Genomic DNA, 24061 nt, shown 5'->3' with positions numbered 1-24061 from the left:
ACTCAGGCAATTCAAATTTGTGAGTTCTTTTAAGCTCACCACACATTTATACTCAAAACTTTTATTAAAAAAAAACAACAACAAACAAACAAACAAAAAAACCCAACAACAACAACAACCAAACAATACTAAAATAATACTTGCTACCATTAACCCCTCAGGGGTCTATGAACCCTCCTGGGACATGATGAAGATGCTTCAGGGATTAGACCAAAACCAAATGAAAGGAAGGTTCATGATGTTCATGGCTCCTTCTCATCTACTCCAATTATTTCCTTTTCTCTGCTTTCAGAATGACCCCCAGAACATTTTATGTGCTGAACTCTCAGAATTGTGTATTACTATTACATATTTTTATCTTCCTCAGCACAAAATAAATTACATCAACTATCAGGATCAATAATTTTTTTTTTTAAGTTTCCAGGGAAAGTTATATTTATCTAAACTGAAGCCTCTGCTGTCTAAACTGAAGCCTCTGCTGTCTACACAACCAGTATATTTCTCAGAGATGTTTCAGCCAAATGCTTATTTGACCTTGGTATTCTGAAGATTTCAAAAGGAGTCATACACAAAGAGTTTAGCATATTATATTTACTAGGTAATTTAACCTCTTTCACCAATTAACGTAAGGAAATTGCTGCCTATTTTTTCATATAAACAAATTGTTGCCTTCATCCTCCCTCTCTGCAAACTCAAACCAATTTTATTCCAGGCACTGAGAAGTGACCCTGCTCTAACAGCACACTGCTGGTGAGGTACCAAATAGGACCAAAAACTTTCTCTAGAGATTAGATCGACTTTTCATCTTAAAATAAAGAGTAACTGAACAAAGTATCTCTAGTGAGATTAGGAAAGTTAATCATGTCATGATGACATTGCTTTTATCAGCAAATATATTTACCAGTTTATCATCTAATGCTATATATAGATGGTTTTGGTCAATTACAGCACAGCAGGTACTAATGTCAGCTACATCTGCTCTCACAAGCAGCCAGTGTACAATTTGACTGAAGCTGACCTGCAGGTGAAAGTGGTTTTAGCAGTAGACAGAGTAGGATCTGTGAGGTGTATTCCTTTCTCTAGACAAGGAAGTCATCCTGCCTCATGAACTGCACAGGATCCCACAAAGTAGCTGGCACAGTTGTGCTAAAGGTTGGAGTAGATGAAAAGCAGTTACATGATTCAAAAATATATTTTTTGTTTCCTTTCACTCATGTTTAATTAAGGGGGTGAAAATAGGGTTAAAAACTCCATATTTAGAGATGTGCAACAGAGTAACCACCCTTTGTTTCCAGATGCAGATTCCCACATAAACAGCTGATAAGAATTTTTTCTTCCTCATTTTCCTCAATCATTTAGCTGTGATCTGTAGACACCCCCTGCAAAGCCCTCAGAAAAAAAGCCTCAGTGATGCAACACTGAGCACAGCAGGAACCTAGCTCATAATAAAAGCTCCTGAATGCTGTGATAACATAGATGAAGAAAAACTGAGAAAAGAGATGTTGCTCACAGCCCTGGTCCTGTGTAACAGAATCTTCAATCACTAGATTACCAGTTCTTGTCTGACTAGGCAGTACTCAGGCATACTGCTGTCTAAATGAAGGAAGTTGACTATCATCAGTATGCAAGCTGTTATCTGTATTTTATGTCATCTTCTTGTAGTCCAACCCAGAAAAAGATCAGCAAGTGAAGTGACGTGCAAATTAAATTTCTTGTCAATCTCAGATTTGGTTTGCTGGGCTAAGAAATAGTGAAGAGGTTTATATTTCTACTGCTAACAGGGTATGTACCTTGCAGGCAGAGACAGGGGAAGGAGAGGGTAGAATGACAAAAGTCCCACGAAATAACCTGTTTGCAGACTGGTCAGAGCAGGAGATATGGATGAGCTAATTATGTGCTGCCTCTTCTACCCTCCTCCCCACCCCTCCTCCCTCTTCAGCAAAAACAAGATATAAAACTATGCATGATTGTTCAACCTAGCAATATTGCTCTACCACAGTGTGAACCAAATGCCCATGCAGGGGAGGAGATGTTTTTCTTATTTATGCCTGATGAACACGGATTACAGAGTTCTGAAGATGCTCTTTGTTTACTCAGTTGGCTAATGTAATGGATAATTAGTTTTTATTAGCTGTAATGCAGCCACTAAGCATTTTGAACACTTCATGCCAAAGCATATCAGGACTCATACCTGTCACCATGCCACTGAACTGAAAACAAGTATTGCACAGCGAAAGGCTTAAGAAAGTGAACACACAATAACGGGAAAATACAGTGTTACATCCTTCCAAAAGGAAAAAATGCTGCTGCCTTCACTGATGAAGCATAAAGAATAGCAATTATATCTAAATCTTTCTGATATTTCTCATTAAGGAACAAATTCAGTAGAATGCTTACGGGTCAGCATTTTCCTCTACAGAAATCAGAGCTGTCACATTACATGAAAACATGGAAATTCATAGGGTCACACGCATTATTAATTCAACGAGAGAAAGCTGCAAGAGCTTCAATCAAACGGAGGACGCAGCGATGCCTTTCAAAACCGAGTTTGAAAGGAGTTGTGCCTTTTCCAGAGTATTTCTTAACGCTGAGAAGTGGTGTTGGCCTCAAGTTTGCCTCTAAACTCTCCTTCTGTTTATTTATTTTTTCACCCTGCCGTAGTTGGCAGGCTCCGGGGCACCGCACCTGCCCGGGTCCAGCGCGCCCAGGGCGGCCGCACCCCCGCACCAAGGCGCTGAACCCCACTCCCAAGCGGGCAAGCTCAGCCCACGTTAAGCACCTTTCGAGACCCTTTAAACTCACTGAATATTTGCCCCTAACGAAGAGGTTTCAGGAGGGGTTGGTTTGCCAGAGGGAATTTACGAACAAGTTAAGTTCTGGTGGCGTTTCGGGGCGGGGGAGAAGTTGTCGTTCCCTCCTTCCCTCCCCCCATCTCACTCTCAGCCCCGGCAAATTCAGACCCGGGTTTCTCGGCATCAATCTCCCGACGTTCAGGTCCATGCCGGCTAGTGGGGCGAGGGCTCGGAGCCGAGGGCAGGCTCGGCAGCAGCGGGGGAAGGCTGACAATCACCGGGCAGCTTCACCCGGCGCTGTCCCCGGCGCCGGAGGCTGTGCCCTGGCCGCGGCGGCCCCGCTCCCTGCTTGTCTCTCTCCCTTCTCCCCGCCGCTCGCTCCCACTCACCGCCAGCGAGCCGGAGGAGGAGGCGACGAAGACGCGGATCACCATCTTCACCTCATGAGCCGCGCCGCCGCGGCGGCGACGGGACCTGACGGGACGGGGCAGCAAGACTGCGGGGACGCCGCTCCCCGGTACCGGACGAGAACGGGGACAGGGATGGGGACGAGACTGCTTCGCTCCACCCTGCCGCCTCCCCGCCGAGGGAGAGGGCCCTCCGCAGTACCCCCGTTCCTGCGGCCGCAGCCCCTTTCGGGCCAGCCGGGTCCGGCTCCTGTCTGACAGGAGGCAGGCGGTAGCGGCGAGAGGCGGGAAGGTGGGGGAGGCGCGCAGGGGCCGACGGGCGCTGTAGTTCTCCCCGAGCGGGGAACATCCCGCCTCAGGTCGAGCTTTAGCAGCAAAACCCAGCCACGCCGGCAGCCTGGGTGCTTCGGGAATCCTTGTCTTAGACTGCTGAGGCTGCCAAGGGCCACTACCCGCGGCTGAGAAGGCGTTTGTGCCGCCCTCCAGGTGCGCAGCCCGCAGGTCACGGTGGTCGCAGGGCATGGCGAACAACGAACGCACTTAAATTCATCCCTTTTGCCCGTCAAGGCTGCTCCTCCCTGACAGCTCGGGCTGCCTGGCTGCTCCCCGGCACCAAACGTCAGAATCTTTATGGGTGCAATTCTTAACTAACCAAGGAAACAAAAATAAGGAATTGATGTAAATCACTTTTTGTCAGGACGATGGGATAGAAGAAAGAGACTGAGCTAAATCCAGGTACTGGAAATTTCAGTGGGCCCTGCCACATGATGCAGCTAAAAGTGTGCCCTTTAGGTGCACTTGACTCATTATAATATGAAAACCACAGCTCCAAAGTCAAGATACCCTCCTCTGCTTGAGGATCCTCACCCACTGAACTTGTGCAGTAAAAGTAAATGATACTGTACGTGTAAATGAAGATGAGGATTCCCTACACCGGTAGGCTCTGAGATGAATAAAAACCCATGGAACAATGAATATGCTAAATATTACACTGTATAAATGTAGGTGTCGATGTGGTGCACGCTAGCTTTGCAGAAGTACCCTCTAGCACTCCTTTCTATGCAGAACTGCTAATAAATTGCAAACACCTTGACACCGTGTGGCATTGGCTTGTACACTGGGTAAACAAAGCCCGTTTGGGGACAACGCTGCCTTGCACAGAGACACCATCTCTCCTCTGCTGGGCCCAGGTCCAGACCTGCTGGCCACCATTTACAGCGGCAAAGGGGTGGAACGTGTTTTGGACTGAACAGTTGGCATTGTTCTGGATAGGGCACACAGGCACACTCATGTCAGGGCACACAAAAGTGACAAATATGATAAGTGACAATGGAGGTGGGCCACTGGGCAAGTGGGTTCTCTTGTCCCATATATCTCAAAGAAGTTAAACAGCACTGCCTATTCTCACCCCCTGGTATAGATGTGCAGTGCTCAATATCGTCCGCCCTGGAGCAGATGTTATTAATCACAGGATAAGCAGATAACCCCAAATCTCCCTTCATCACTCAGCTCATCTGCAAGAGACTGAGAGGAATCCCTATGTCCCTCATCAGCTTTTGGGTCTCTGAAGATGTGGTCTGTCTTTATTTAAAGATTCAGAACCATGTAGCTGGCAGCATTATACATGTTACTAGAGGCGTAGCCCTCATCCTCTTACTTTCCTACATGCCGCCAGATGGTTGCTCATTCCCTCTGACTGAACTCTCCCTTCCTGCTGTCTCTCACCCCCCATGGTGAAGTGCATGGCATCAGCCTCCTTCACACTTTTACATCACCGACACCTTCAGTGAACTTCCACCACCTAGACTAAGTGCAGACCTTGACACACTGCCAAATACCTCCTTAGAGCTTTCTCTGCATTTTAATATTAATAATTTATTGTGAAATCCTGCAGGTCGTGTAGAAGGTACTTAGTTAGAGCCACAAAAAATAATCAGGATTCTCAGTGTTCATTTTGAGCTTGATTTCTGTCTTTCTGGAAGTCACTGGGAGGCTTTCCACTGACTTTATTCTCCTCTGGAGTGCAGCTCAGTATCAACAATATAAAGTCAACTTGTGTAATGTGAATTCAGGTATTAATCTTACAAAGATTTATAGCTATGCGTTACTTTACCTTCATGAGAGTGCTTGTTGAAAACAGTAAATTCAGTCAGAGCAAACTTAGGTACAAAGGTTAAGATTTTCTGGCTTTGACATTCCTGTCTTCATTCAACCTCAACTTTTACTGTAGAAACCACAAACCAGTGACTCAGTGTTCACTGGTTAATTGCTGATGAAAAACCAACAAAAGAGGCAAAGGAGGCAAGGGTTTTTTTATGTTGGTTTGTAATCGAACTCAGACCAACTTGTTAAAAACCTGTGAAGAGTAATTACAGGAAATTGTTGGAAAATCCCCATTCCCTTACTTTGTGAATTTCCTTTACATTGAACTATCATTTTAACAACATATTTCCTGCCTTTCTCAAAGTTTTCTTAAAAGATGCAGGTATTTGCTTCCCACTTGCTTCCTTATTTACTCTCTACTAGAAAGTACTGGTTTATTATTCTCATTTGGCCAAATCACTCTTAAGTGAAACAAATAGAATCAGGGCAACTGACAATAGCTGGTTGCATTTCATTCTCTCACAGCGTTAATATATAGCATTAAAATATAATATTAATAACTCTTGCCTTTAATGTATTTCTTTTATACAACAAAACAGAGAAAAATCTGGTGAATTCTTATTCTGAAGGGTGCTGAACATCTCTGATTGTAACTACACAGAAGAGGATACTCCTACCTCTCAGACACAACATTGACACATACCCAATAACTGTGTGGCAGAGTCTGAAATAGAGTCCAACAGCACTAACTGTAAAAAATGCATGAGATGTAAATCAGAAAACAAAGGCGTTGTAATAGGACTACAAAAAAACTGTAACAAAGGTACTTTTAAGATTGTTTCCTCTCCCGGTAAGAAACCTCTGAATTGTCAGCTCCAAAAGCCATAAATCCAGACTCCTTTCCCCTCTGGAAAAGAAACAACTTTCATTTCAGTCCACTTGAAAGTATTACTGAGCTGCATAAATTCTCAAAAGCTGTGGGGTGAAAAGAGCTGAAAGAAAAGATAAAACCAGGTAATCGCATCACCGATTAGAAGGATCGAAACCCACAATTCCATTTCAAATGCCCCAAACTGATCCCAAGCCAGCCAAGAAAATAAATGTTTTTCTTCTGATAGGTTTTAGAATCCCTCTTTCTTTCCTGTAGCCCTTGGGTGAGTAGACGTCTGCATCCTGAACTTCAAAACAGATTGTGGGCAGAGGAATTCATAGCCAGAGTTAAAAAACCCAAACTGAGCTGAAGTGCCTGAGCAATGGAGATCGTCCATCCATCACACTTGACACAGCTTCTAGCCAAAGTTTCAGCATCCTTATTCCACATATATTTAGTGAGACCATCAGAGACAGGGGAGCAGCTCCCTGATTGCCTTCAACTACTTCACCATGAATGCATCAAATTAATTAAAGTGACCTTTCATACACCTCTGAAACAGATTTTGAACAATCTCAAGCGGTATTTCAATTAATTTTCTTGTACTTCTCAGTTTTTATAACTAAATTTATAACATTTAGGGCTAAAAATCTTGCACCTGTAACTTCTCAGGGTCAACTTTGATGTAGCATAGGCATTGAGAATCCAGGCAAATTTTAAAATTTCTCTGTCTTTCTCTCTCCTAAGACAAAGGAGCTAGTTCTGTCATGGAAGCAATCAAAACAGTTAGGGAAAAGAAGTAATACACTTAGAAACTGAAGATTTCAAAGCTTGTAGAGCAGATTTCACATGGCTCCTTAAATAAGAACTATCGTTCTGTGAAGGGGAAAAAATATATCAGGCATCACTACATGACATTTTACACTTTCAGGTGGTGTACAGGCTAAGACTGACCATCACCCCTCATCCTGCAGCTGCTGCTGGTAAATGTCCTGAGGCCATACCTTTAACTATTTCTATTGTACAATTCTAAAGTCTTGAAGATAAACTGGTACAAACACTTAGTTAAGTAGAAGAAATTTTATAAAGTTAAAGCATCATTAGAATTATTTTTGAGTAGCTTTCCATGTTTACAGGAGGTACAGAGACTCTGAATTCTAAGACTGGAGTTGCAAATGTGAATTTAAGAGGGGCAGGGAGTAGTTTCAGATTTCATGGTAAGAATGATTCATTGTTCTTCATGGACAATTAAACAGAACTTTACTGCTGCTAAGATAACACAGAACACACAAAACCAAGGCTGGCAAATATGAAAACAGAACTATGAAAGTACAACCTTGGATAAAGAAGATTCTATTTACAATAAAACATTATTGTACAGCAAGAGGCAACAGGCATAGAGAAAAATCCTGGAGAAACTGAGTGTATAGCTATGTTCAGGGCTGAAGAGGTGGTTAAGATAGCTCTATCTCTCACCTGAAAGGAGCAGTGTGTCAGAGATATTTTGGAGTTTTCCCATCTGTGGGTTGCTGGTACCCACCAGCTGTTTCTCTGGGTTCTGTGAAGCATTGCTAAGAAGTAACAAATTTACACATACTCTGCAACAGCCCCCACACTGGAAATTTCTAAATGAGTCTTAGCTTTTAAAAATTTTACCAAAACATGTTGATGTTGAAAATTACTGGTTTAGAGTGTCATTAAAAGCTATTAGAGTTCTGAGCAATCTTCCTTGGTAGAAATGTGACCATCATGCCAGGGAGCAACAAAAGAAGATAAATAGTAGAAAAAACAGAATGCTTCAGCTGCTATATAGCTACAGAGTCTTATCAGCTGGTCACACACTGCAGACCCCAAGAGACAGTAGTTAACTTATAGGCTCTAAAACATACAAAATGGCCATAGTAATGTGATGTAAGTACAGGATTGTTCCACTTGCTGAGTAATGGTACTCAGTGTTGTGGCTGATGATAGCCTGTAAATATCTAGTCTAGATAAAACCTTGAAAGCGTGTGAGATCCTGCTGTTTGGAGCCTGATTCTGCAACTAGATCCTAGAAACCACGGTATTTTTCTATTTAATCAGAAGGAAGATGGAGGGTACACTCTCTCAGCTGTACATTAATGGCTGCAGCCATGAGCTGTGTATAATATTTTGACTCCTCCTCTACATGTTCACAAGGTCAACCAGCTCCTAGTCAAGAACACCCTTTCTCTTTCAAAAATGTCTTTGGATGTTTTGTATACCACACTGGAGGGTTCCAATAATAAACTCAGTTTAATGCAGGACTCTGTTTTTTCCAGGATCTTGACTGTGGCCAGGTTTCCATTCAGAGCATTTCATGGTCTTCCCACAGTCAGATTTTAGAGATAACACCAACAGAATTAAATACTGTCTCAAGCTAGAGCTTTGTCTCTTTTGTCTTGAATTACTCTGCAGATGTTAAAGCAGGCTCTTGGGAGGAGACAGAGCTGGAACAGCTCTGAAAAAGGCTTTGAGTCTTGCAATCACAAATTCATGGCACACTGAGGAAAGCAGAGCGTGGCTGTTCTTGATTGCAGAATGATTTCTGTATCATCACCTTCTAACCATCAGAAAACCAAAACAAAATCAAAGAAAACCACAAACAAACAAGTAGAAAAAAAACCCCACACAAAACCATAGAGAACCGAATAAACCTTTCTTTATGCCATTTAAAGCTAGATATACCTAGATAATTCCAAAGCTATATGTGTCCATTCTTTTCAGCTGCTGCCATTTAGTTGAAGTTGTAATCTGCTGCCCTTTAGTTGAAGCATCTATAGTTGTTAGTAACTGTGGCTGCTTTGATTCCTTCCATGAATTCCTAATACTAAGGACCTTTGAAAAGAAAAACACTTTCCTGTGAAATTAATGATCTGATGTAGCTCAGTCATCTGACTTGCAATAACCAAACCTGGAGTTAAAAACTTCTTTCGTGCTCTGTATTAAATAATTCATCACTCCTTAAACTTACAGCTACATTGTGTAAGAAGTGCCAGAGTTCATTTTGCACTTGTGTCTTTAAAGACCCCACTGCTGCTGAGGATGGTGGCTCTAGCAGAGGAGCAGGAATTCAGGCAAGTTTCAGTCAGTGCCCAGCCTTTGACCCCATCCACTCTTTCAGCCCAAGATATTGCAACGTATCAAGCCCCGTAGGCTTGTGTTTCTTGGTGGAACCAAACTTGTGAGAAGATTTATCTATTTGGGGGATTCTGTTCTTTGTTTTTCTATTTGGGTAAAGGATTTGTCTTTATTCCTGCTAAGCTGAACAACTTTCAGTAGTCTACATAACTGCAGAGGAATAGGGGATGGAAGCCCCCACAAATCTCATTTCCCCATCTGCAGTTTGAGTAAAACTTAAATTAGTGAGCACTCGAGATGCAAAGTGCACTTAGGGAGCAGTCATAGAGCATTATGTTCCTGCCAGCCCTTTTCTGGGGGACTTTCTGCCAAGCCCTTGAAAAAGCAATCTACCACCATATCCTGGCTTTTTTCCAGCTGGTTTTCCATGTCTGTCCAGTTCCACTCTGAAAAGACACTTTAAAGGATTCATTTCTTGCAGGATGCAGGAGCATTGGGTGAGCATTAATATTTATGTATACAAGGCCAAAGAGTGAGTAATCTTATAGAGAGTAGGAAGTGGCAGAGCACATAAATATTGGCAAGTTTCTGAAAGTGTATGCACCAAATCAACTAAGAATAAAAATTATCTTTATAGTACTTAGTAGCCTTTTAGATGTTTCACAGAACAGAGGAGTTGGGAAATTTCACGGAACTGACATAAATTTGGGGATAAAGATTTTGTGTACACTGCGTTTCAAACAGGGGTTCAAGCCCACAAATGCAGATCCCGTAACATCGTAGGGACATAAGACTGTGCTGGGACACAGGTTTGAGGTGATCTTTAGGAAGCAGCAGGGAAGAGAATTTGTCCCACACTAATCCTCAGCTCAGAGCCAAAGTTGTCCCCATGAGGAGCATGAGTGGCTCAGGAATGTTGTGCTGGTCCTTGCTCTGGCATCTCATCTGGTACCTCATCTTTCTGGAGATGCTGCTGCTGTGTGATTAACAGAGCCCTTCCCCACAGACAGAAAGCATACATGTCATTAATTTAACTGTAAAAGCAGCACAGATGGCTGCAACCCACCCACTGGCATCCTTCTTGACCAGGAGTGTGATGTTCTGTCAGCATTGCAGGATTCGTGGGCAGGGTCCAAGGAGAATGGTGACAAAGGTTGGGAAAGCACACAGGTCATGTTTTTCAGGCTGGAGAGAGGACAAGCAAGTGGGAACATCCCAGAGATGGCAGAAAATAAAATGTGGCAGTGGTGATTAGGATGTGCTGCAGGCAGTGTGTACTGACCTGTGTGGGAACTGATTGCAATTTTGTGAGCCAGCTTGAAGAGAAAGGACCCTCTCCTGCCAGGAGAGAAGCAAAAGAGGTATGTATTAAGAGCAGGAACACACTGGGCTGAAACCAGCTGCCTGGCCTGGCAACCAACACACTGAGCAAAGGAGCATGTAGGAGGAAATGTAAACCAGGCTAAACAGCAACTATATAAATGAGAAACCATAAAAATTCTCAAGTGATGTGTAGACAAACCACTGCTCTTCACTGTATCATCTTATTAGTCTCAACCCAGGCTTTTTTTTTTTCCTAAGCATGAATCTGCCTGTCAAAGCAGATACTCTTTGTATTCTTTGGTAAAATAACAGCAATTTTGCTCACATTTTTTAATTCCTTTTGGATTTGTAGCATAGAGTTTGTTATAGTTTGCATTTCCATGACCTGTGTTTTTAGAACTGTGTTTTCCCAGATCAGATCTTCAGTGTAGCTGCTACTCTGTCTCAGAGATTCGGGTACTGGGGAGGTAGGAGTTGGGAAGTAATGTTTTCCTTAGAGGACTAATTAACCTATTACTGTTGGTCTGTTCCAAAATGTAAAGTGGTGAAAATGCTAAGTGGCATTTTTAGCACTTCCCAAAAGTTATCTACAAAACTCAATACTGTTACCCACAGTAACACTTGACCTTACTGGCTTTTCTTTGCAGAAAAAATTACTTGCTTTGTGTCCATGTTTTTTCCAGTGGGAGAACTGCAGCTTGACACAGTAAGTATGTATTACTTTTGTCAGGGAAGGCACAGTTTAGGACAGCTTCCAGACTATTCAGAGCATGACTTGGATGGTAAGAACAAAAAACTAATTCAACCCCTTTTTGTAATTAACTGGAAAAGGATGGTAAAAGGCACACAGCTGGTCTTTACTGGAAAGCTGTAAAAAACAGAGCAAGACAAATGAGAAGTTACAAGAGGTTAGCAAAATTAATCTTGCTGCAAGAAATATTATTTACTTGATTCATCAAAATTGTCTTCTCAAGATACTTTGTGTTTGACTAAGCAACAGACATGCAGCCATGTGCTACTGGCATGGCAAGGGTAAGCACATCAAAGCTGCTATTGATTTTTTCTAAATGCAGTTTCACTGAACTGGAATTTCTTTTAGAATAGGAGGTATGAAATAACTAATAAGGTGTGGCCAAGCAGCTGTGTTACAAAACCTAACAGCAACCACATCCTTTTGGGGATGGATTTGAGCACAGAATATGACCCTGGGCTATGCAAAAATGCTAGAGAATTGACTAGGTTTTAGAAGAAAAAGTTATTGAAGAGGTTTTTTTGACAAGTGGAAATACACCTCAAATCCTAAGGTTTACAAGAGTGATGCATGCAAATTAGCCTATTTTAGATAACCTGTATGTCTCAGTCATAATCTATTTCAGCCTCGAATTGGTGAGCATAGGCTGCTGCTCAATAACTCCTGAGAAAGAAGCTACTTTTTTTAAAAATCTACTTTTAAAAATTAGTCATCTCCTTACTCGTAGAAAGAAAGTTGGGCTTTGACCACAAATGGACAAATATGATACTAAAGCTATAACAGACTCTAAGTGGGTAAGTATCTGTGATGCTCAGTCTACATTCTACACTTAAAAACCAGTTCCTTTTAAAATAACAGGAGAAAAGTTTGACTCAGTATTAACTTTTCAGTGTTGATGACTGGAGTCCAGGAAGTCTGAAAGATATTAAACTCAGCACCATGGATACTTTGGTGCTATAATTGGATGAAGCATTTTTTAATGGCATCTAGATAATAGGATACAGAACAACCCTTTTCTTTGGGTTTTTGGACTACAGAACAGTTTGCACTGGAGGCCAGTGTCATGGGTTTCTCCTGACATCACTCAAATCATCAGTGGGTCAAGGGCTTGCAAGGGTCCAGCAAAGACCTCACTGAAGATTTCACAGAAAGGAAAAATTGTTTCATATATCCACAAAGTTAGTTCACTTTCTTTTTTTGGACACACTTGCCTGCCTCCTTATGTAATCCCTAAAGCCCCTGTCTCCAGTCCTTACTCCTGTTGAGTAGACCTCACTCAGACAAGTAGCATTGAGTGTGATATACAGAACTATCTGTGTGAATGAGTGATACTCAGCAAAATGGGTGGTAGATTGTCAATGTTGGATGCTCCTCTGCAGAGGAGGGCCACAGGTATTACTCTTTTTCCTCCTTGTTTCCAGGGCATAAGAAGTTTAGCAGAACCAAGCAGTGGCTTTGGTTCTTCATGCCATTCTCCAGCAATAACTATAAAAATCAAGCATTATCAGCCCTAGAAGCAGACACCGACTGAGAAACATGCTGTTAAATTTCAGCAAGTGCAGTTACTTAGAAGAAAATTACCTGAAAGGTAAAGTTACCAAAAAAGAAAATTGGTTCACAGATTTAAGCTATGTGATAGCAACTGTGAATCAACATGAACTGGACCAGCAGAATTCGTGTTAGGATATGACAGGTGAGGGCCTTACAAAACTTCCATAGCATAATCCAGTGGTGAGACACTGGTCCACAGGCCAAGAAATCTAGCTTAGTTCTGAGTTTTGCAGCCAGCCTTGTGTGGAGCAAGTATATCTTCTTCAAAGCAATTTCTGAGAGACAGTATCTCTTTCAGCATTTCTTTCATGATCTTTCCGTTCTGTCACTCACTGGCATGCAACCATAAAGTATGACAAGCAGTAGATAATTGTTAGTTGTGGGTTTCATACCTACAGACATCTCCATCTTGCTCAGATTCAGCTTTCCCTGTGCTACTTTCATGGAGTCTCCTTGTTGCTGTCATTTCCAAGCTTGGCTTGTCTCACCCATTTATCTGAAAGTTGTATCTATATGTTTAACCAATGAGAACTATTTTAATGGGTCCTGGATATAAAGAAGATCACAGTTAAAGATGTAGCTGCTGTCATAGGCTGGAATTCATGTATTAATAACAAATCCCTTAGGGATTCAAAGCAAACTTCTTGTGAGGCTGATAAAAAACAGTGCCATGAACTTCCCCAGGAACTGAGGGTTATTTATAGTTCTTGGTACAACTTACACTAACAAATAAATAAAACCAAGTGAACTGGGTTATAATATTTCTCTGTGTGTTTGGAACTCACTGAATTCCAACAGAGATAGGAACCTTTGGACATAAAGCAAATCTTTTTTATCTGTCACATGGAAACTCATGTCTTTCACCAACCTGGAAAATGAAAGACTGTTCCCAAGTGGCTTTAGCACCACAGAAGCAGCTCTCCTGTCTACAGAATACTAGTATGGACTCATTAAACTGGAATTGCACCTGCCTAAAAAATACATTTTATGATACTTTCATTCCTTGTGAATTTAGGAGGCTAAAGGAGAAGACAAACAAACCAAAAAACCTGGATACAGGCTTAATCTCAGCTCCCCACAGTTTGGTTCTTCTCTGACCTTGGGGGTGTTTTGTAGTGTTGTTTGGTAGCATTTCCTAAAATAAGAGTTCTTTTCTAAAGGTTTTTCTGTCCTGATTTTTTTAAAACTACCTTGTATTTGGGTTTTTTTAAGGGAAAAAAGAAAGAGCTTGGTTTAGTTATAATGAATGATTCATAGATCCTGCAGATCATCCAGGGAGGCCATTCATAGTTAATGATTAAAATACAGCAGGAAAACATGAAATGTTTCAAAGTCAGCAGTGATGCCTCTGAAGGTGGCAGAAATCTCTGACAGAAATCACTGACAGCACCAGAAGCTCTCTGTCTATAAATATTTATTCAAGCATACAAATTTCTCTATTTATTTTTCCCTGTTACCTTCTCTCCATTGCAGGTGTCTTACATATGTGAAGTTTCGGGTCAATATTCAAGAAAAATGACAGTTTGTCTTTAATTTAATTCCACATTTTTCCTTCTGAATTTACATTTTTACTCATCTATAGCCTGCAGTGATTATTTGCATGAAAAGAAATTGTCTTCAGAGGCTATATTTAGCCTGACGTATCGGATTAGAAATGTAAGCCAATCATGCAATGAGGTTAATTTTAAATCCTGTGGAAATTCTACCACTCTATTCAGTTTTCTCAGCACTGGCACCCAAATTGTTTGAGGTATTATGACTTTTCAGTCCAGTGTTGAATATAATTTCCTACCAAAAGCAGTACAAGCCATCCCCTTAAGATGGGCTTTTTGGAATCTATAAGGAGAAGAAACCTGAGGAGATTTTTTTCATAGATAAAGCTAACGATCTGAGAGCTTTGGCTGTGTTTTAAAAAATGGACAGAATAAACAGAAATATCAAGAAAAAAAATCAGAAACTTGTGCTTTTTCTCCTTTTCCTACCCCAACCAGTATTCATCAGTTCTTCAGGGCTACCCACCACTATAGGTAGACCTGTGTTTGAGCCAGTTGTGTATTTATTATATTTAGTCAATTTTAATATCAATTAATACTATTTTTGAGTTCTACAGTTCCATTCACTGCTTCCTTCCATTTCAGTTTGTCCTCATTTCCCACCTCCTCCCCCCCACAAAAAAAAAATATTCTGGATTATTTTTTTTTATTATTATTATTATTTTTAAATAATACTGCTGTTTTCTTGGCAATGGCTGTTCAGGGCTGAGTATCCCATTCATCATCCCCAGCAAATCCATTGGTTAAAATTCAGCTTGAGATCACTGTGCTGCAGATGAAACTCTGAACAGAGAAAGGAGTCCATGCATCCGTGCCAGCACAAGTTGGAGCCACAGCAGAGAGGAGCCTGAGAGGATCTGTCGTTACAGAATTTTCATCCCTTTTACCTCAGAGAGGTGTCAAAAAGAGGCAAAGACTGCTGCTTCACCTGTGAATTAGTGTCAGGGCTTTCAGCAGACTCAAGAGAATCCTGATCATTTAGGGGTTTTTTGCAAGGTGACAAAAATTTTACAAGGAATTAAAGATAGATTACGGGGACAAGATGTGATTGTCAGTCTTTCAGGGATTTATTAACAAAATACTAAAAAGATGTATTTTTAAAATATGGAAAATGCAGGTTAGGGCTTCTTTTTTAGATGTTTTTCCAGTAGAGCTCATTAAACAAGAGATGAAGGCAGTTCCATTCTAACCTATAAACTTCTGGATGATCTGCTACAGAGATATTTTTGTTTTCTAGGGCATGGTCTCACTTGAATATTTGATTTCTTAAGTGCCTGAACAGGAGCTGAAGAAAGGGTTTTAGAAAATAGGGAAGGACCAGCAATCAGAAAAGATATTCTCTTCCAAGGCCACAATCCATGCAGGAGGGTCCCCGTTCCTCTACAGTGCTGCAGTGATTTCAGAGGGGCTCCAGATGGACATCAGGGTGTTTCCTCATGGAGCACTGCAGAATTAGGCTAAACCAAACATATTTAATATGATCTTAGGCAGCTAAGCTGCTTATCACTGTGTGTCAGATAATACATTATACAGCTCAGCTGCTAATAGATTAAACAGAGAAAGGCTGATGGCAGGGCATTTTCAGTTGCTTTGGTTTATATTAACCCCTCCCCAGGAATGACACTGAATTTGGAAGGTGCAGGAAGAATTCTCAGCTTCCTTTTCTTCCAGAAAATCTACTTTAAATTATGTATATACTAAATATTATCTTCTGTATAAAAAAAAAAAAAAAAAAAAAAGGCAATCTTAAAAGTCATCATGCTTCATAGATCTTTATATGAACAAATCTTAACAAGCAGTGAGGTATTAACAATTAGATATACATATTAGTGCAGAAAATCAGTCAGGCTTTAAGAACTCTGGAGCTTGGTTCTGAAATTTAAGTTTTCAGTTTCAAAAAGGGTTTTCAGTCTACACAAGTGTAAATGAAATAGCACGTAGTTGTACTGGTGTGCACAAGCCTTTGGTGATATCTGTCCAGTGTGCAGGCTGGGAAGGATCAAGATTCCACATTAGTAACTATTGCCATAAATGAAATTAACAGAATGAACAAGTTAACAGCATCTGCATGAAAACAAAGCAGTGTTTCTATTTTCCAAAATTGTATTTTATATTTCTGTTTTTGGAACCTGTGTTTATTAACTTAAACCATTCTAGGCACTGGAATCTAATATGGTTTGCAAGAGACTCCTGGAAGTCATCAGTCTGACAGTCTGCTCAAAGCAGAGACAAGTAGATTGGGTTGCTTGGGCTTTTGTCCAAACAAGTTTTGAGTAAGTCCAAGGGTAGAAATTTAGAAATTCCACAACCACTCTGGGAAGCCTGCTCCAGTATCTGACTGCCCTCACGATGGAAAATTTTCTCCTAACACCTGGTCAGAATTCCCCATGTTGCATTCTGTGTCCAGATGTCTCTCATCCTTCTACTGAGCATCTTGAGGAAGAGTCTGGATCAGTCTTCTCTGCACGATCTCAGGTTACTCTAAATGGCAGTAAATTCTCCATGAAAAACATTTTCTCCAGGCTGAATGACGATTGTAATATGTTCTAGTGTACACAAATAAAACAAAAATTACAATTCCTCTCTCTTCTTTTTTTATTGGTTTTTTTGTTTTTTTTTTTTCTTTTTCTTATTTTGGGTTTTCTCTGGTTTTTTGTTTTGTTTTTAGGGGATTTTTGGTTTTCGTGTTTTTTTTTTTGTTTGTTTGGTTTTTTTAATTGGTTCTTGGTTTGGTTTTGTGGGTTTGTAGGGTTTTTTGGTGTTTTTCTCTTTCGTTTTTTGCTTTTTATGCCTTGCCTCGCCTCGCCTAGCCTCGCCTAGCCCAGCCTCGCCTAGCCTAGCCTCGCCTCGCCTAGCCAGGATCGGTGCTATTGCTCCCAGAGCAGCAGCCAAGCTCTCTCCTGCTTCCTCAGGACTCGGCTCAGCCTCTGTTGCAGCCTCACCTCGGTGCTATTGCTCCCAGAGCAGCAGCCAAGCTCTCTCCTGCTTCCTCAGGACTCAGCTCAGCCTCTGACTTTCAGCCTCACCTCTCATTGGCCCCCTGGTTCTGCTCATGCCCAGTGGGGTCCCCACCCTCATCACACTCAGGTGCCCTTAAACAGAGCCTCGTGCCCACTCCCTGGCAATTAGTGGCACCAGGTTGCCTCATTTCACTACATGGCCCTCCCCCTTTTTTTCTTTCTTTGTGAAGAACTCCTCTTTATTACAAACCTAGTGGCCTCAGCTTCTCCTCAAACATCCTGTACTTCAGCCCCTCACTTGCTTGGTGATTCTCTTACAGGACTCTCTCCAAGTTTTCAATGTTTTTCTTATACTGGGGATCCTAGGGCTCATCACCGACTTGTGTTCAATCTATAATCATAGAATCATAGAATCATAGAATTGGCTGGGTTGGAAAGGACCTCAGAGATCGTCAAGTCCGACCCTTGATCTACTGCGTTTACCAGACCATGGCACTGAGTGCCACATCCAGTCTCTTCGTAAATATCTCCAGGGATGGAGAATCCACTACTTCCCTGGGCAGCCCATTCCAATGTCTGATCACCCTCTCCGTAAAGAAATTCTTTCTAATATCCAACCTAAACCTCCCCTGGCACGATTTGAGACCATGCCCTCTTGTCTTGCTGGATCCCAGGCCTTTTTCTGGAGAGCTGCATCCTGGCCTGTGCTTGTGCACTGCCACATGGGGTTACTCCATCTCTGAGGGTGATAGTGGGGCTCTCAGGGTCTCACAGGCTGGGACTAGCCCCACAGCACCCCTGAGGTGTGAGCAGGGCCAGGCTGAGGCAGTGCTGGGGTCAACTTGGGGACAGAGTGGCTGGAGAGCAGCCAGGCAGAAAGGGACCTGGGAGTCTGCATTGACAAGAAACTGAACATGAGCCAGCAGTGTGCCCAGGTGGCCAAGAAGGCCAATGGCATCCTGGCCTGTATCAGAAACAGCGTGGCCAGCAGGTCCAGGGAGGTGATTCTTCCCCTGTACTCAGCGCTGGTTAGGCCACACCTCGAGTACTGTGTCCAGTTCTGGGCCCCTCAGTTTAAGAAGGATGTAGAGGTCCTGGAACAGGTCCAAAGGAGGGCAACCAGGCTGGTGAAGGGACTCGAGCACAGGCCCTATGAGGAGAGGCTGAGAGACCTGGGGCTGTTCAGCCTGAAGAAGAGGAGGCTCAGGGGAGACCTCATTGCTGTCTACAACTACCTGAAAGGAGGCTGTAGCGAGGTGGGAACTGGACTCTTTTCACAGACGACCTTCAACAAGACAAGAGGACACAGTCTTAAGTTGTGCCAGGGGAGGTTTAGGTTAGATATTAGAAAGAATTTCTTCACGGAGAGGGTGATTAGGCTATGGAATGGACTGCCCGGTGAGGTGGTAGATTCTCCGTCCCTGGAGACATTTAAAAAAAGACTGGATGTGGCACTCAGTGCCATGGTCTAGCAACTGCTCTGGTGGGTCAAGGGTTGGACTAGATGATCTCTGAGGTCCCTTCCAACCCGGCTAATTCTATGATTCTATGAACTCAGCTCCTGAAGACACCAGGCTGGTCCACAGCCTCAGTGAGCTCCTCAATGAGCTGAGAGGTCCTGTCCACAAGTCAGTGTCCTCAGCACAAAACACACACAGCTGAAAGCAGCTCCCTATGGCAGAGGCTGGTTCTGGCTGTAGTGTCTCCAGAGCAAATTTGAGGTCAACTCCCCAAATGAAGCCTCAGAGGTATGGGGTCACTCTCACCTTCATGGGCATGGAGCTAGCCCTCAGCACCCCCAGCAGCTAAACCCCAGGAGTGGGAGCACGTACCCAAAGCCCTGACAAAAGCCATCCTCTTGTCTATCTGCCTGATAAAGTTATTAAACAGTACTGGTTCCAGCATCCATCCCTGAAGGATGCCTCTAGTGACCAGCTGTCAGCTGGACCTTTTACCGGTGATCATAATCTTTGGAGTCTGGTGGTTTCCACCCACCTTGTCAAACTTCTCTCACCATACTCTAAGTGGCCCATGGAGACTAAGGGAGTTTGGAGGGATGGAAGTGAGCAGAGTAGCAGCTTTGCCACTGAGAGGCACAGTGCAGTCCCTGCTGCAGATGCAGAGTCCAAGTCTACAGCACGGACTCCAAACCCCACACTGGATCACCTCCTCTCCGCCTGCTCTCAGAGATCTCACTGCAGGACCAAGGAGACACCATTCCCTATCAGTGCAGTGAGGTGGGAGGTTGATATTCCTGAGATAGTTTAGAGGACTTGTGGATTTGCTGCTCACAAGACTACACTGCAAACCTCCATGCATACTGGCTGGTTAAGAATTTTAAGGGAAGGTAAAGAAGACAGGCTGAGAAAGTTGGGGTTGTTCAGCCTGGAAAAGAGAAGGCTGTGGGGGGTACCTTGTAGCATCCTTCCAGTACCTGAAAGGGCCTACAGGGAAGCTGGGGAGGGACTTTTTGCAGGGGCATAAAGAGACAGGACAAGGGCTAATGGCTTTAAAGGGGAAGAGGGTAGATTTAGGTTGGACATCAGGAACAAATTCTTTAGTGTGATGGTGGTGAGACGCTGGAACAGTGGAACCCCGGGGAAGTTGTGGCTGCCCCCTCCCTGGAGGTGCTGAAGGGCAGGTTGGATGGGGCTTTGAGCAGCCTGGCCTAGTGGGAGGTGTCCCTGCCCACGCAGGGGGGTTGAAACTGGATGACCTTTAAGGTCCCTTCCAACCCAAACCACTCTGTGATTCTACGCTTCTATCATAAAAAAGAAGCAAATAAAAATATTTCACCTGGTAGCAGCCCAGCAATCAAACTGGCATAAAGCAAAAAAAAAAAAAAATTTTAAAATATATTAAAAAATTAAAAATAATAATATAAAAATAATAATAATAAAAAAATTAAAGGCAGAAGGACGAGCGTGAAGCCGGACCCAAGACTGCTTCCGAACCCTCCCTCCCCCCGCGCTTCGGGCCCGGGCACTGCTGCCTGCGCGGTGCTCAAGCCCCACCTAGAGCATGGCCGCGGTACTGCGCCCGTCGTCACGCAGTATTACGTCACTCCATGCCAGGCTACGTCACGCTACGTCACGCCGCGGAGCCGTGGGGAGTGAGAGGAGAGCGAGCATCGCCCTGCAGGCACCGGGGAAGAGTTGAAGACAACTGCGGTGCCCACGGCCATCCTGTGCTGAGGCTGTCAGTAGCTGGAATTTCGGGTTTGTGTAGAAAAAAAAAATTATTAAGTAAATATAATCGCTTGGGTAACTACAGGCAGCTTTAGCTAGCAAGCGTCATCAAGCAAACTAACAGAAATGCTGATAAGGGACACTAATGAAAGAATTAACGGATTACAGGTTTATTAATGCCAGTCAACACAGTTTCCCAGGAATTCAGGCTGCCAAATTTGATCCCGTTTTAATGAGATTAAGCACTAGAATGATAATGAAGATCGTGGTTGAAACAGTGCCTTTACCAAACGGGACACAGTCTTGCATTCAAAATAACTCTAAATACAATCAATGTAACACATTAAATTGTAATTTTTAAAGCTGGTTACAGCCAGGTCGTAAAAATTTACTGTAGCTGATGTGTTTTCAATTCTAAGGGATGGCTTATTTTGTGAGCTTACAGAGGGATCTGTTTTGGCATCAATTTTTTTAATACATTTATCAATGCCCTTAATGGACACACCGTTGCTGCACATAAAATCTGCAATATGACACAAATTGCTACTGTGAAAAACCACAAAGGCAACAGTTTAATTGTACAGATTGACTGATCATTTGTTGAGATAAAAAACCCAGTTTGTTAAACGCAGATGTGAAACCCAAATGCAAGTTCACACACCTCAAAGCAAAACCAAAACAAACAAAATCCACAGATTTCTAGCTCCAGGGCTGAGTCCTAAAATGCAATAAGACACAGAGCAAGAATCCCAGCTAAAGAAATCCTGAGGGGTTAATCCACAGCACTTGGGTGCTGATGCCACAGTCAGAAGTCCTGACCAAAACATGTATACATGAGAATTCAAGTTATGAAGTCTCTTACTAGGACCAGTGTCATCAGCTCCAGCACTCCTTACACATAATATGCACCCTGGTGTCACGGAATGGCTGAGGCTGGGGGGGAACTCTGGAGATGATCTATTGCAGCCTCCTGCTCCCCAGGCAGTTTCAGACAGAGTAAGCAATCCAGGACCATATCCAGTCATGCTTTGAGTATGTCCAAGGGTGGGAGACTCCCCAACCTAGTTTGGACAAACTTCTTCAGTCACCTGCACAGGAAAAAGTGTTTTCTTATAATGGAATTCCTCGTATTTCAAAGTATGCCCACTGCTTCTTGTCCTGTCTCTGGGCACCACTGAAAAGATCCTGGCTCCTTTTCCTTTGTTCCCCTGCATCAGGTATTTATAGGCAGTGATGAGACCCCTCTGAGCCTTCTCCAGGATGAGCAGTCCCAGCTCTCTCAGCCTCTCCTCACGCATCAGATGATGCCCCAACCCCTTCATCACCGTCATGGTCCTTCGCTGGACTCTGGCCAGCATGGCCATACCTCTCTTGTACGGGGGAGCCCAGAACTGCTCCCAGCGTTCCCAATGTGCCCCAGTAGCGCTGAGCAGAAGAGAGAGGTCACCTCCCTCACCTGCTTCCCCTCCTGCAGCCCCGGGGTGCCATGGGCTGCCTTTGCCACAAGGGTGCATCGCTGTCTCGCACATTACACACGATGCATCCCAACACACCCGTAGTTACCTGTTATGTTCAAGCGATCAGTACCGAATTATACAGGTACCCAGCTACCCTCGACACACAGAGGACAGCTTGTCACACTTCTGGCCCAGGCTGGAAATTACCTTGGAGCTAGGATTAAAATCACGAGGATAGCTAAATTCAGTATCCTGCTTTTGAGAGCTACTCCAGCCTGCTCTGTTACAACTATTCCACCAAGTGACATGGAAATCAGAGTCACCCAGGACTGTCACGTTGTTCTCACCGTGTAATAAGGACACAGCCCACCACTTCGGACAAACACTACTATGGCAGTTTAGCATGATACAATATGCTCTGCCCCAGAACAGCCGCTTCAGTCACCAGTGAAGATGAATTTGACTAAAGAAGACCAGATTTACACTGCAGTACCTGACAGACAGCCCCTCACCTTCTTCTGTAGGATCCTGTAAGAGCAAACACCTGCAGCAGTGGGGCAGAACAGGGAGCTGGGAGCACTCAACTCCCCTGTCTCTTCTGCTCAGCTCAGCTGTGTAAAAGCACTTCATATCACTGGTAAAACTCTGCACTTCCTTGCTTTGAACTAGCTACAACTTTGAATCACTAAGGTTCATTACACCTTTTTACTGCTAGACTAAAAGCCATCTACCACCAATGAGAACAACAGAACTTGCTATCACATAATCTTCCAATCTTTTTTTTTTTTTTTTTTTAATTGAATCTTTCCTTAGCTGTCTCCTCTCCCTGTAACATCCTGTAGCATCAAGTTTTAAGGGCTACAGTAATCTTTCAAATGTGGTTGTGAAACATTTTTAGTTTTTCAACACCTTTCTTCAGTTACGGACACCAGAACTGCCTTTACTTCAGCTGACAGTTTTCACTTGTGGCAGAGAAAAATGTGATACCCCTTTCTTCTCCAAACTAGACCCCCAGTGATCAATATATCTTTTATTTTTTTTACTGCTTTAATTTAAATGGACATAAACCCTCAGTTAAAAATTGACCCCTTCTCCATCTCCAGAACTGTGGCAAACTCATGTTCATGAAATGTGTAAGATGGAAAGAAAGGAGGAGAATCTGCTCTGTGGTACAGGTGAAGCACTCCCCATCATCACCTGGTTCACCACTCTTCACATGGAGCATCCAGGAGAGAGGCAGTCTATGTCACTTGTGCTGGGCAACTAGAAGGTTTTCTTTGTGATGATGAGGAAGAGATAAAGCAAATGAGATAAAGCTAACTTCAGTTGCTCTGTCTGGATAAGCATCTCTCCTTTTTCACTGACAACACAGGTTGTCCAGAGGACCAGCCCCTTGAGCCTAATATCAGCCTTTGTAAGCAATCCTCATGCAGTCCTACAGTCTCTCTGAGAAAGCCCAGGAGTTTGCTTGAACTATCTGAAATATTCCTCCCCTGTTTGCTCACCTACAGAGTTCAGGGTTGGCTCAGTCACTGTCCTTGCTTTTTCACCAGCTACACAGTTTTGGTTATAAAAACAGAAAGGGAAAAAAAAAACATCCAGGAAGCAGTCTTCACCAATCAAAGCTTCCTTGAAGCACAGTATAAAGGCACAGCATTAATAATAGAATATTCTAGCTTATTATTGAAGAAAAACAAAAAAAAAAACTATTGCAAATCCTGAGGATCATATAATACCAGGTTAGAAGGAACCTCAAGGATTGTCTAGTCCAACTGCTCTAGGTAGGAATGTGGTTTAGATGAAAAGGACTAGCACCTTATCAGGCTGAGTCTTAAAAGTGCCCAGTGCTGGGGAAAAGAATGAGTAGATGAAAAGGATGTTGGTTTACCAGTAAGCTGATGCTTACATTGCAAGAGTTTGTACACTTTAAGCTGTAAAGGCTCAGACTTTCCCTATATAGGACTTTAACAAATTAAGGTAATTAAGTCAAGAACACTGTTGCCAGG

At 43.0% G+C, this 24061-nt stretch overlaps 1 protein-coding gene across 1 annotated transcript in view; it reads right to left on the bottom strand.

Moving 5' to 3' along the window:
* Window positions 1-3721, bottom strand: part of SH3BGRL2 (SH3 domain binding glutamate rich protein like 2) — a 47496-nt gene extending 43775 nt beyond the window's left edge. The window contains exon 1 of the mRNA XM_030447561.1: window positions 3182-3721. Within this exon, the coding sequence (XP_030303421.1) occupies window positions 3182-3721 (540 nt within the window). The remainder of the gene's footprint in view (window positions 1-3181) is intronic.
* Between the last annotated feature and the right edge of the window lie 20340 nt (window positions 3722-24061).

Source organism: Calypte anna, chromosome 3, assembly GCF_003957555.1.
Source record: "Calypte anna isolate BGI_N300 chromosome 3, bCalAnn1_v1.p, whole genome shotgun sequence".
Taxonomy (NCBI): domain Eukaryota; kingdom Metazoa; phylum Chordata; class Aves; order Apodiformes; family Trochilidae; genus Calypte; species Calypte anna.
The sequence above is the reverse complement of the archived record's forward strand: the minus strand, read 5'-3'. Positions and strand labels throughout refer to the sequence as shown.